This window comes from Dicentrarchus labrax, unplaced genomic scaffold, assembly GCF_905237075.1.
Source record: "Dicentrarchus labrax unplaced genomic scaffold, dlabrax2021, whole genome shotgun sequence".
Lineage (NCBI taxonomy): Eukaryota > Metazoa > Chordata > Actinopteri > Moronidae > Dicentrarchus > Dicentrarchus labrax.
In genome coordinates, this window is record NW_026136706.1 from 5,603,140 (window position 1) to 5,616,701 (window position 13,562).

At 41.0% G+C, this 13,562-nt stretch overlaps 4 protein-coding genes across 8 annotated transcripts; 2 read left to right on the plus strand and 2 right to left on the minus strand.

The window, feature by feature from the left end:
- Nucleotides 1-1,240: 1,240 nt before the first annotated feature.
- On the minus strand, nt 1,241-4,094 carry osgepl1 (O-sialoglycoprotein endopeptidase-like 1). Its single transcript, XM_051403459.1, has 7 exons — nt 3,540-4,094; nt 3,064-3,451; nt 2,770-2,974; nt 2,486-2,634; nt 1,676-1,806; nt 1,520-1,591; nt 1,241-1,424 (listed from the first exon to the last, which is right to left on the minus strand). Exons 1-7 carry the CDS (start codon nt 3,737-3,739, stop codon nt 1,340-1,342), a joined length of 1,230 nt encoding a protein of 409 aa, XP_051259419.1. The 5' UTR covers nt 3,740-4,094; the 3' UTR covers nt 1,241-1,339.
- On the plus strand, nt 4,070-5,933 carry alkbh6 (alkB homolog 6). 4 transcript variants are annotated; one of them, XM_051403467.1, is made up of 2 exons: nt 4,070-4,136; nt 4,807-5,933. In XM_051403467.1, exon 2 carries the CDS (start codon nt 4,812-4,814, stop codon nt 5,514-5,516), a length of 705 nt encoding a protein of 234 aa, XP_051259427.1. In that variant the 5' UTR covers nt 4,070-4,136; nt 4,807-4,811; the 3' UTR covers nt 5,517-5,933. The 4 variants fall into 4 exon arrangements, with proteins under 4 accessions (XP_051259427.1, XP_051259424.1, XP_051259426.1 ...); XM_051403464.1 differs by having other exon boundaries at nt 4,088-4,169; nt 4,504-5,933; XM_051403466.1 differs by having other exon boundaries at nt 4,094-4,169.
- adat3 (adenosine deaminase tRNA specific 3) lies at nt 4,070-7,760 on the plus strand. 2 transcript variants are annotated; one of them, XM_051403463.1, is made up of 2 exons: nt 4,070-4,136; nt 6,592-7,760. In XM_051403463.1, the coding sequence occupies exon 2, from the start codon at nt 6,607-6,609 to the stop codon at nt 7,645-7,647; it is 1,041 nt and encodes a 346-aa protein (XP_051259423.1). In that variant the 5' UTR covers nt 4,070-4,136; nt 6,592-6,606; the 3' UTR covers nt 7,648-7,760. The 2 variants fall into 2 exon arrangements, with proteins under 2 accessions (XP_051259423.1, XP_051259422.1); XM_051403462.1 differs by having other exon boundaries at nt 4,076-4,169.
- A 1,332-nt stretch (nt 7,761-9,092) lies between these two features.
- Nucleotides 9,093-13,342, minus strand: ormdl1 (ORMDL sphingolipid biosynthesis regulator 1). The gene is made up of 4 exons (XM_051403469.1): nt 13,205-13,342; nt 11,734-11,913; nt 10,234-10,385; nt 9,093-10,057 (listed from the first exon to the last, which is right to left on the minus strand). The coding sequence occupies exons 2-4, from the start codon at nt 11,905-11,907 to the stop codon at nt 9,922-9,924; spliced, it is 462 nt and encodes a 153-aa protein (XP_051259429.1). The 5' UTR covers nt 11,908-11,913; nt 13,205-13,342; the 3' UTR covers nt 9,093-9,921.
- Between the last annotated feature and the right edge of the window lie 220 nt (nt 13,343-13,562).

Genomic DNA, 13,562 nt, shown 5'->3' on the forward strand with positions numbered 1-13,562 from the left:
TTTGTTTGTTTTCTCTGTATTTTCATTGATAAAAGGAACTCTTGTCCACTGGGTGTTGAGGTGCAGTGGTGAAAGTATTCAGATCCTTTACTTAAGTAAAAGTACTAATACCACATTGTAAAGGTTCTGCATTCAAAACCTTACTTAAGAAAAAGTATGTAAGTATTATCAGGAGTGTTCGACTTTTCAATTTCTGTTGCCGATATGTAGAAAGTAGAGCGACTGATGGCTCATATATAATGCCGATATCAAAACAAACAAATTAAAAATGTACGATTCCATTATTCTATGTACATTACAATATGAGAAACATGGTTATCTCGGTCAGTAACACGTTTTAGAACAAAAGATAAATACATAAAGTTTAGGTAAATAGCCAGTTCCACCCCAGGCCCCCACCTCTGAAACCCACCCATCTATAATTATCAGAAAAGATTGACTATCATAAATTAAAGTACTCTGATCTCCAGCCATGCATCATATTCTACCAAACAAATGTAGTGGAATAAAGTATAAAGTTGCATAAAAATAGAAATACTAAAGTACCTCAAATTTGTACTTGTACTCACTCTTTAGCTGCACAAACCTAAACCAACCACTAGAGGGTAGTGCTAAGCCAATTCTGTGTGTACCTCAATGAGCAATAGATTACGCTCCCTGTACAGGCGTTGGACAGAATTTAATGAAGTGTACTTGATAAATCAAAAGCTGTATAACCTTCAGTAAGTTTTCAACTCAAGTTCAGTCCCATTTTTTACTCCAGCAAGAAGCTGCAGGTCATGTTTGTCTGTTCTAATGTGCAGATAAAGCGCAATAAATTGAGTCCTCCAGTAAACACTTGTTTCCTTCTTGGAAATAGGTTCAAATTAGCGTTGAGGTGACAAAAACCAGCTTGCTGTGTAACACATACAGTCAAATAGGAATGCAACACTTCCGTGCTGTTTATGACCCTCAGGTTGTTGATTCAACCCTAAAGATGTTCAAATATTACACGTTATTCCACATCAATGTGGTTAAATTTAAAATTGTATTATTTAAGAACTTATCATGAAGCAAAGACTGATAATTTACCAGAAGAACAAACCTTTGTAGAATTGTCAGACACCTATAATTTATGAAGCAGCTATATTCAGCTCATTCTTTACAAACACAAAAAATAAAAAAAAATTAAATTGTTTGGATTTTTAATTTTCAGATATTTTTTTTTTTTAGAGGATATTTTAGAAAACTGAGATGTATAAAAAACACTTTTATTAATAAATAGCTGTTTAATATGTGTATACATTGATAGCAGATATACACAGTATATATTTAAACATGGGGAAAACTCTTTCTTTGGTCAGTTGGGGATCTTTATCTTCACTGACGGCACTTTGATGGCTGCTGCCTTCACCTCAGCTGTCATATCGACTCCCAGCGGTGCCCTGAAATACAACATTTATGTATTTTAAGCAGCAGCACAAAGAAATCAAACAAGAATTCACTCTGCGCTGAGAAAATTATTACAGTGTTGACTTACTTTGGCTCATAGATGACGTCCACGTTTGGAGGCAGGATCCCTTTCCCTTCTCTCAGCCGCTCGACGCCGTTCCTGGTTGAAAAGCAAAAAAATATATAAATGCACATCATCTGATTTGCATTCACCGTCAAACCTTTACTGAGTCAGTATACGCACCATGCAATCATCACTCCGTTGTCAGTGCAGAATTTTGCCGGAGGACAGAGCAGGTGTAGTCCTGTCGCCTCAGTGATAATGGTCAAAGCCTTGCGTATATACTGATTGCTTGCAACTCCTCCAGACAGCACCTGAAGACAAGGAGAAGATCTTTAAATCCATATTCACAATGTTCTCTGAGTCAAAGGATCAGGCTGGTGTTATTTCCAAAACCAACATTGTGTACACCCCTTTTTATTAAAAATGGGTCTTAAATATTCAATTCAATTCAATTCAGTGGGACTTTACTGGCAGGGGAAACAAAGCATCTGTAAAATATATGTATATACAGATATGTAATAGAATAACAAAATCAAATTTCAAATAACAATAATTTTACTTTGTGTGTTATATATAACAATGTGCATGGTCAAAAAAGGCTCTTTAATTTCTTTAACTCAGCAGGGCACTGTAGTTTTTAGCAAACGTTACTCTAATATCATTAAGCCTATCCTTTAAAAAGCACTCTGAATTATTTATTCAGTCGATGACGCTGGATGGAACAGCACAAAAAAGGAGTTAGTTGTCAGTATTTCTGATGGAAGAAGATGTTAATGTAAGAATAGTATAGTATAATAAGATCTGAGGCCAGTAACAGTGTCAATGTTTAAATAATCAACCTTATAATTAAGGAAAAGGGAAGAAGTTGAGATGGTTAAAATCCCATTTTCTCCAGTGAGCAACCGATAACTGCAGCGCCGGGAACTGGCACTGCAGTTACATGCAAGCACTTATTGTCCTGAATTCAATAAAACACAAACAAGCACTCACCAAGGTGGGATTGTCTGAGGGCAGCAGGCCGTTTGCCTTACAGAACATGACGGCACGATGTGTGCGCTTCGCAAGATGAGAGGCAACCGTGTGCTGTGTAGCTGCTGCAATGTCATTCACACATGATAACAGTGTGCCCTGTTCTACACCTACAGACGGAGGGAAAACTCTTAACGAATCTAACAGAAAGACTTTAACAATACCGGAGGAACAAGAAGTATATTGAATAAAACTAATAAAATCTGTATGCTGTAGAAAAAAGGTCGAAGAATCTGATCACATACCTTCCTCTACCTCTTTTTTAATTATCGTCGTTGTAACTTGATTTCGTATGCCAGCAAAAGAAAAGCAGCAGTCATACGTTTGTCCCATCGGTGTCCTGAAAGGGAACCTCGTCCTGTCGCCATCCTTCGCCAGCAGCTCTACAGCTTGTCCTCCGCTCAGTGTGGAGCACTGCGGGTGTTTTATGAGGGACAGACGTCTGGCCACCTGCGAATCCACAAAAAAACCAAAAGAAAGAACATGATTACACTGTGTTTATAATCAACAACAGCCACATCTGAGCGGTAAGATCTTACTTTATCCAGTGTATCCCCCGGAGCTTCATCCAGAGTGTGACCCAAAAGCATGAAGTCGTCGACTCCTCGAGCCACAGCGAGGAGAGAGTGACCACCAGAGACGAGCAGGACGAGGAAGGGGAAGGGGACAGGCTGGAGCATCCTGACGGTCAGGGCGTGGGCCTCCATGTGGTGGATGGGGATGAAGGGCTTGTGGTGCTGCCTCACAAACCTCTGACTGAACTCAAGGCCGATGCCCAAACTCAAACCCAAGCCCGGCTTCACAGTGGTGGCCACCGCCGAGAGCTGCCTCGGCTCCACGTTGCTCCTCTCCAAAGCCTCCTGGACCACACGCTGTATGTTTTCCCTGTGGAGCTGTTGAGCCACTGTGGGGATGATGCCACCGGTCCTGCAGCAATAAAGAGACAGAGAGAGGAACTTTAAGTCAGAACAAAAAAGCCTTACAGCCACTGTACTGAAACAGCTCTGACACCCACCTCAGATGTACTTCTTTCTGTGAATGTAGAGCCTCTCCCAGGATTTCACCTGTCTCGTCCAGCACAGCAGCTCCAGTTTCATCACAGCTCGTCTCGATGCCCAAAACCAGTCTGGAGCACGAAGCTTTCCCAGCGGAAGGAGACACCGTGTGCCTAAACTTTAACAGCCTGTGCACATTTCTTACTTTTGTAGGAAACATACTTTGAGTTTAAACAGTCTGTTAACTGAAGGCGACCTCAACTCAGTTCCCATTTCATTTTAAACTCGCTAAATGAGCCCAAGTAAAGACGAATATGACCTCCAGTCCATTGAGTGTCCGTGTCGCTGTGTCACATGTAAATAATCCCGTGCAGCGGGAAATATGTCACATTAGATGAAGTACCTAAAAGACATTAGGAAAAACGTATGCTATCCACTTAACAGTATACCTGTCAAACGTTTAATTTTAAAAAGCAAATAAGTTGGAAAAAAATCGTTTAGAAAATAAAAATGTGGGTCCACAAAATTACGTTTTCTTTTAGGGGGTGGGGGGACATGTTAGTCTGCTGCACAAGCAGGAAACCATGGAGTCGAGCGGTTAACTGGGTGTTTTAACGGTATTCTCTTCTACGTTTTAAATTTTAAAAGAGGTAAAGATCATTTTGTGCCACTTAATTGTTAAACTATTGTTGATAGCGGCGCCGTGTCGGTTGTGTCGGTTGCGTTACAAACAAACAAACATGGCGCTGGGTCAGAATGTTAAAGTAGCCGTTTGCGCGTAGCGGAGCTGTGCTGCCTTCAGGGGTGCCAACAATGTCGTAATTGTGCCAAAACTGTACAACAGCAGAGGAATAACGCTTGTTATTGTTGAGAAAGGCAGAGTTGCTGTGTATGTGTGTGTGTGTGTGATTAAAAACGTCCAGTGTTATATAGAGATAATACGTGACTTACTGGCATCTTTATTGTTTGTGTCGGCATCAACAGGCGATGGTAGTTTGGATGAGACGTTTCGAAGCTCCGAATTACCACAACCATAAAGGCACCGTTACGTCCACTTCCATGTGCTCTTTACGCTGTGGGATTTTTCTGCTGCAGTCAGACGAAGGAACCAGTTTCAGAGCTGTCAGTGAACTTTTAATGGACAGTATAACCTGTTTGACGCGTAGACTGTATGTAAAAGGGTTTGAGGAAGCTTAAAAAAAAAAAAAAAAAAAAAAGTTGCTTATGCTATCAACACACAACATCAACATAGGTTTTAACAAGCATCTCATGTTGACTTTTCTGAAGGAGGCATGGAGCATCCAGCTTGTATTTTGGAGGAGTTGAAGCAGTTTGTTGTAAACGATGCCCCACCGACGGTGTATTACATCCCAGATTTCATATCTGAAGACGAGGAGTCCTACCTTCAACTGCAGGTGAACAGGTCTCCAAAAACTAAATGGACTCAGCTGTCAGGCAGAAGGCTGCAGAACTGGGGAGGGTTACCGCATCCCAAAGGCATGCTGGCAGAAAAGATTCCCGACTGGCTCCAGACGTACTGCGAGAAAATATCCTCTCTGGGTGCATTCAGTGGGAGAACTGCCAATCATGTGTTGGTGAATGAGTACAAACCAGGAGAGGGGATTATGCCTCACGAAGACGGCCCTCTGTACCACCCTACAGTCACCACCATCAGCCTGGGCTCTCACACCCTCCTTGACTTCTACAGGCCCATCAGCAGCCTGGAGGACGACGCACCGCAGACAGAGGAGAACCGCTTCCTCTTCTCCCTGCTGGTGAAGCCGCGCAGTCTTCTGATCCTGCAGGACGAAATGTACCAGAGGCTCCTGCACGGCATCCGGCCCCACGCCCAGGACACGCTGACGGACAAGGTGGTGAACCTGTCGGCCGCCGGGGCCCTGCCAGGAGAGACGCTGACCCGAGGCACCAGAGTGTCACTGACCATAAGACATGTGCCCAAAGTTATGAAGACGAAGCTTATACTGGGGAGGAAATGAAGAGACGTACTACAGGCTGTCTTTGCCACTGGGAATCTCCTCCCAAGCTGCTTTATTAATTATGTTTCACATGTCTGTAATGGACCACTTCTATCTGACGGTTGCAACTAGAAATTGTTTAAATCATGGATTCATTTTTTTTTAAATATTATGAGGGATTATGGGACCTCTGTAGCACATATCTTTGGATCAAATAACAACAGAAGAAATGCTGTCTTTAAATGTCTTCAAACATTCAATTTATTATCAGAAAGCGAAGCGTGTATGTGCAACTCTGAAGCTGTGACCACCAAATGTTTGGTATTTTTAGTTGATGAATGTAATAATTATTCAGCTCTTAAACCTGGAATTATTTTTTGTTGATTCATCAACTTCTTGTTTCAGCACTGCATACATAAAATAGATGTAAAATCATTATTGGCTGTGTTTGTGTGTGCATTATTTACTTTATTGATTAACTTGACTACTGATAAGGGCTTGACTGATATACAAGTGTAGTAGTGCAGTACTGAAATGCCTGTGGCATAAAACTGAACTAAATTAGCATATTCATAGTTTCTGGAATTTTTAATGAGGTGAAGTGAAAGTTATACTTCCTTTTTGCAGAGAAAACTTCAGACACTCATTATTGTTCCAAGCAGACTATATTAATGATGTCTTAATACATGTCTGGAGAGGATCTTTAAGGGTTATATATTAAAAAAGTTCCACACTAAGCAAGCAAATATAATTCAAATCAGCATGATTCAGTTGGCATGGATACAAAATGATGTTACTTCCAATTGTACAAATTAAGAATAACACATAACTAAGTGCACTGTATTTTATGGCTGAATAATAACACAGACAAACATCACCACACTGAAAATGAATGAAATGGCACATCCAGTGTGTCACTCATTAACCAGAGTATATGATTTATTATAAGTTCACTCTTTTAAGTTATGCAGTGGTGTTGTTTCTTGGCTGAAGCGGTTTTGTTCTGTCAACCAGTCTGAAGTGTTGTTTCATCTTGTGTCCTGTCCTGAAAGTACACTGACTTTGTTTCACTTTGGTGTGAAATCCTATTTCACAGGAGAACACCAAAACAATGGAGCCACAGACCAAACGCTGGAAGGGATCGGAGTGCGACACCGACTCCTGGGTTGCTTATCCTGTACTGTCAGATGAGCAGTCACAAGACGTCGGGCTGGTAGAGGCGTATGCTGCACCCATTGTCAACAAGAAGGAGACATCTCGACTGGTCCGCGAGCTGAACAGCCTCTACCCGCTGAATGACCTTCAGCATGTGAAGAGGGTGCGGGCGGTCAAGGAGAAGGGCAGCCCTCACCCTCTGGAAGTCCTTGTGTGCCTGGTCAGTGACGCGCCAGCCATGAAGGTGGTCAGCATCGACTCTCTGCTCCCCTCAGATGGAGTTAAATCAGACGGATTGGGTGAGCCTTTTGTGGTTAAGGTCCCTGCCCGTCCCCCATTGACCCGACCCCAGTTTGAGCAGGCGAGCAAACACTGGCCGACCTCCTTTCACGAGGACAAACAGGTGACCGTCGCCCTGAGAGGAGAACTCTTCAGCGCGCCTCAGAAAGCCAGGATGCACGTGTACATGACCTCTGCTTTGACTGCTGCCAGAGCAGCGAACGAGTTGGGAATGGAGGCGGTGGGGGCCGTGATGGTCGACCCAGCGATGGAGAGGATCGTTGCAGTGGGCCATGACTGCAGAGGCGATCACCCCCTTCATCACGCAGTCATGGTCTGCGTTGACCTTGTGGCTCGGAGCCAGGGCGGTGGATGTTACACCTATGACAGATACCCAGCATGCAGCTTTACTTCACTAACCTCAGACCCTGTTCAGAAGATTCCTGGTGCAGAGGCCAGCTCTCAGCCGTACATATGCACTGGGTATGACCTTTATGTGACCCGAGAACCTTGTGTCATGTGTGCCATGGCGCTGGTGCACTCCCGGATAGGTCGCGTCTTCTATGGGAGCGCCTCTGCTGACGGGGCCTTCGGGACCAAATATAAAATCCACTCGCAGAAAGATTTGAACCATCGCTTTGAGGTTTATAAAGGAGTCTTGGGCAAGCAGTGTGAGGATCTTAACAGTTTGGACGGGCACGTTAAAAAGGGAAAGTAGATAAACGAATGTATTTTAATTCATCAGCTGGAAAACTCTTTGAATTCATGTTATCACAGGAACAATCCACTGTTTTACTTTTGCATTTATTTTAAATAAAGTTTTTAATCATGTGGTGTTGTATTGAGAGCGTATTTGTATATGAAAACCAATAATTAGGTTCCCACTATAGTGCTGACTTTCCTTTAGACTGAGGTTTTTTGACTGTGACCTTAAAACTGTGACTTACAGGCATTAAAGAGAAAGTCAGTGACACTGAAGCCAGACTTAAGGTACAACATTAGCACAATAAAAATTAAATAATAATTTGTGATATAGGAAGAAGCATTTATGTTTTAAATAAAATGTAAAAATACAGCAATTAACCTACCAGCTAAAATGTTATATTTACATTGTTTTGTCGCATTAACCTGCAGGGGATATTAAACATACCTTAAGAAATACAGTGGTGTTTGTTGATGTCAAAAATCATTTTTTAAAAATAATTTAATAATGTATGTACAGAGTTTGACACTAGAAGGATGTTTTCACATTCATCTGCTGTAAAGTGCACAAAGTTGAAGATCTGATTGTAAGGGGCGGAGCCTACAAGTATTATTTTTGACATCACAAATAGTTTGAAAGTCAATCTGATCCAGTATGAAACTTATACAGTGTGATCCACCAGTGCACTGAGAATGGACTTTACAGTGAAGCAGGAAACATCTTGTGTCCAGCAGGAAAACTAAAGAAATGAGCAAAATCTGCAAATTCTTTTCTGCAAAAAACATAGATTATGGATATTATTATTATTTTTAATGAGGTTAACAGAGTAGATGCCTTTTTAAGGATTTTAATGTGGGAATTCAACTGTTTTGCAGGAAGAAAAACATATCAGACACACATTATTATTCCAAGATTGTTTGCATGTTTTAATACATGTGAGGAGGGGATCTTTAAGTTCAACATATCATGATTTCCTTATTTGCAGTGGATTGGAAATCCAGGTCCAGAACAGCCTCTGCAATTGACTTAAGTGATATTGTGTGACCTTGTTTTCTTAAAGATTTGATCTTTTATATGGAATCTGACAGAATCCAGCAACTTGTCATTTGTTTTCAAACTATTTAGTACATAAATTAGGTTCAGATAAATGTTATTTATGTGTAATCTGTTATAATACTCCATCATTAAAGCTATTTTACTGTGAACCCAGGTTAGGTCGGTGTTAATGCCTTTCCTGATAAACTAGGATTACTTCTCAGGTCAAAAGTTTATCTTTCTACTGTCCATACCAAAGTTTATGAACAGCTCACATCAAAGGGGAAAAAAAAAAAAGTTCTGTATTCATCCGTAACTCCTCAAATGAACTGACATTTCCTTTTTGGAAAATAGCCAAAAGTCTCATTACATTCTCAAAATCCCATAAGCATGCAGTGCACCATGCAATGAGAGACAGAGCAGTGTGAGGGCACAAACATTTTAATAAGATTAAGAACAAGAACTCTCAAGAGTACTATGAGCTATGGCCAAACAAAGCAGGACTAGCTGCATTGAGAGCAAAAAGTCATAATCTAAAGAGAGCAGCTACATGAATGTAAGTTTATCACACGGACACTGTAGACCTCCCTCAGTAAACACTTAACCAGACAACAATAATTTGTCTCATTTCTACATACAGGACTTTTTACTTTAACATACAGGACATAACATTCACAAAAAAACTGTACAATGAAAAAAGCCTGCCCTACTTTGATTGAGTTACAAATGAGAAATGATTCACATACCAAGGAAATCATGCAAATAAGGAATATGATTCCATTCGTCACTCAGCATGAATAAGTTTGACACCCATTACAAAATGAGAGTGTACCAATAAACAACGAGCCACAGGCTCCTACCCTTAGGAAGTAAACATCTTTGAAAAATACATTTGGGACATCTTTTGTTGTTAGAAACAGACTCATACTGACAATTTGTGTTGCCATGTGAACTGAGAGCAAAGACAGAAAAAAAACAATAAACTCAACCAAAAGCCTCGCTGATGCCTGGGCCAGCCCAGGTCTACGCAGGCCAAAAATACATTATTAAATATTCACATAAGTTAGTAATGCATATGGCATCCTGTCATCTACAAACCTACTCCCGTTTGTTTTTTAACATTTCATCTTAAACCTGATACCTAAACGACGACAGTGACGTTTACACATACTGTACGACTTAGTACACACATCGGCGGTAAAGACTACACAGGAATCAACTTCTGTTGCTATGAGGCACAGCATTTACGATAACTTAATACTTGTTGATGCCAAAAAGTCTGACTCCGTGTAGTTGTGGCAGCTTGGGGATCAGGACGCTCAAAAGTGAGGCAGTGTTTATGACGAAGTGTGTCGTGTCATACTTTGTGTAGAAACTTGCCAGGAAGTATCTGTGGAGCAAAACAGACGGGTTCATTAAAAAAATAAACCATAAAATCAAAAAATCTAACACAAGGAATATGCAGTAAGAGATAACGCAACATATTAACAACCATATAAAGTAGTACTGTTCTTTATGTATATCTAAATTATAAAGTCTAAAGACCATATGATATCTAATACATACAGAATGATTGGGGAGATGGTGAAAAACTTTCTAGATGAAGTGAACTGCACGCCGTAGTCAAGCTGTTCCCAATGCGTAAGAAGTCTGGCTTTTCCTTGGTCGGGGGTCTCAAAAGGTGTGCCTTTCACTGCATGCATAAAGACATACATTCCCTGTAGGGACAAAAACACAGCCGGTAGTGCGGTAATAGCATAGCAGACAGATAAAATGGAGTGGCCCATCTCTTTTTATCTTGTTTTCTCCAAACACATAGTGTCACAATTCATAAAACACTGTCGATTTTAAATAATGTTCTTATATATCAGAGTTTAAAGGTCCAGTGTGTAACATTTAAAAAGATCTGTTGGCAGAAATGGAATATAACATTCATAGGTATGTTTTCGTTAGTGTGTAATTGCCTGAATAAAGGAATTGTTATGGCTTCGTTACCTTAGAAGGAGCTGTTTATATCTACATGGGTCGCATTCCCTGGAATCTGGAAACTACTAATGTACAAGGCCCCTGTCTACAGCCAGTGCTTGGTTTGTCTGTTCAACATGGTGGGCTACATGGATAAAAACAGCTCCTTCTAACGTAGAGAAACCATAACAATTCCTATATTCAGGTAATTATACACTAATGGAAACATACCTATGAATATTATACTCCTAAATGTTACACACTGAGGTCCAGTAAAGGCATAACGAGTAGAGACAGAAGAATCCCAACAGAAACAACTCCAGCCTGGTGCTTCACAAATACACATTCAAGAAGCCCAAAAGAAAAAAAGAAAAAAAAAGGACGGGACGATGAGGATTTATTGCTACGCTTGCTATCTTGGGAATGACACTCGTTTCCAATTACACGGCTCTATGTCAAAACACAGGAATTCGGCTTTAAATGGAAAACCTGCATTACAGAGGCAAGAGTCATAAAACTAAAACGCTGACATACGGCCAAGGCCATAATCAGCACACTGCTGTTGTATTGTGTGGAAAACAATCGGCTATAGTTGACCTTAGCGGTTACTGTTAATAGCCTTTCCGTATTGGCTGTGATACACAATCCCTGTTAACCGCTTCGGGCTCGCACTACTTGATGATGTCACACACACACACGTCGACTTTGTTTCTTGATTTGAGGTCAGCCCGTGTAACAATGAAAGGTCAGTTTTTTGCCTGCAGACCTTGTGTGGAGGAGAAATGATCATAATGGGTCACGCTTTCAGGCCGACAGACGCTAGAACAGCCTCCCCAAAAATAGAGCATAATCTTCAACAAGCACACACACAAGGCAGAAGGTAACAGACACCGGGGCTGTTTGGCTACACATGCATGCAAGATTCATTTGGCCTGTGAGGCTACAACTAACTTTGCGGCACTCTTAAGTGTTCATCTAAAACACCCTTAAATCAAAATGAGTAACTGCTCCGCGAGAGTGATTTTAGCAGTGATGTGAACGGCCTAGTTTTGTTGGTTTGGCCCGGTGAGCCGCGGTGACAGTGTGCGAAATGTAACTTACAAAGTTGTGTATGACATTAGTTAGAGTCCACACCACTGGCACGCTGAAGAAGGGTATGCTCAAGAGCACAATGTGAAGTATTCCAACACCAAGTGCATAGGTCAGCCAGATCCCTCGACTGTTCATGACCCGAGTATTTGGGTTCACCTCACTGTGTGCCACACCCACATTCATTCTGGTCTGTGAACAGAAAATATATACACACATATATATATATATATATATTCACTATACAATAAACACTTGTGTGCAACAGTTGTATTTCTCCACCTTTCTTTCCTCTCAACACGTCCCTCATTATTTAAAAAACAACTACACTTTCAGCATTGATCTATTTGATAAAATCTATTTTATTTAAATGCATCTTTACCAGTTTTCCCATGGTCTTTGTTATTATTCTGAAACCATCCCCGGCATTTCTCAGGAACGTCTACAGTCGGATCAATGGTCGTGTCAATGTCCATTAACTGGACTTTGACATGATAAAAAGCGAACTGTGAATCCTGAAACACTTTAAGAAGCCATAAACATGTCAAATCTACTCTGCAAACACGCTACGCTCTGCAGAAGACTCCAGAAGTTATTTACAATTCTTACTATCTGGTATACTTTTTATTTAAAGAAGCAGCAATGTAACACGTTGCTCCTCAACAACAACAACAAAAAAAAAAAAAAACCACCTTGTGCAATCTTATTGAACTTTGCCCTCTGGCACACATTCAAGTGCCAGACTGGATTAAAGAAAAGGGTTTAAGTTGCAGTCTTTAAGGGCAATAATTACTTCCTTCAGCATGTTTCAACAATACCTGGTGCATGCCAACATTCATCAGTTCATTATATTCTCTACACAATTATAATTGTTTCTTTAAAAAAAAAGTATATATACACACACCAGGACTTTAAAGCAGAAAGGCTCAGTGCAACAGTACACAAGCACAGTCCACAGTCACAATATATTTGGGATACTGGAGCTCATTTTCAGTCGACACACAGAGATTCAAGGTTTACACATGCAGTGATAGATATATTGAGTCTGATAACACCCATTACTGTTACAAAGCGAGTGTCTGCAACGACAGGGACGAATGACACAACCACAAAGAATCCTTTACGCAAGATCTGACTGAAAATCAAATCAAAATAAAACCTGTTTACTGGCTTAGTCTATTTGCTGATTACTTTTGCAAACTGCATGTTTCACATAAACAACACCATGCAATTAAAACTGAGTGCACTCCTTAGCGACTTCACGTAAACAGATGTTATCTATTCTTTAATGTCTGTCCTGTCTTGCAAAAGTAGGTGTGTAAACATGAGACCACCCCCCCCAAAAACCACCCGACTTGGACATGTCCTCGTTTTCCAGCACATAACCTGGTCCACTAGTCTGATACCAAGTTGGTCCGCGTTAGTTACGTAAACAATAAGCAACGCGAGAGCACACACACACAGCCCAGCGGTGGGAACTTACAGGTAGCAGCGAGCAGTGGAGGTATTTCAGGGAACGAACTGCTATGGAGAGAAATGTTTTTTATCTCCCCTTGTTGATGTGTGCGGCTCACAAGCGCAGACAGCACGTCGTAGACTGAGCCGACCGGAAGTAGACGTGGTTAGAAGCCGAACACCTTGCGGGGAATTAATCCGCTCTTGTTGACTTGTCAGGCTGCGTGTAGCGCCTTCAAAAAAGCTCTACGCGACAGGTGGTTGTATTAAGATTTACGTTACATGTGGTTTAAGTTTAGTTTTAGTTTATTGTGTTTAACAATTATGGCAAAACGCCTGGGTTTTTAAACTAGCATGTTAAAACGGTTGTGCCTGTCAGGTGAAAC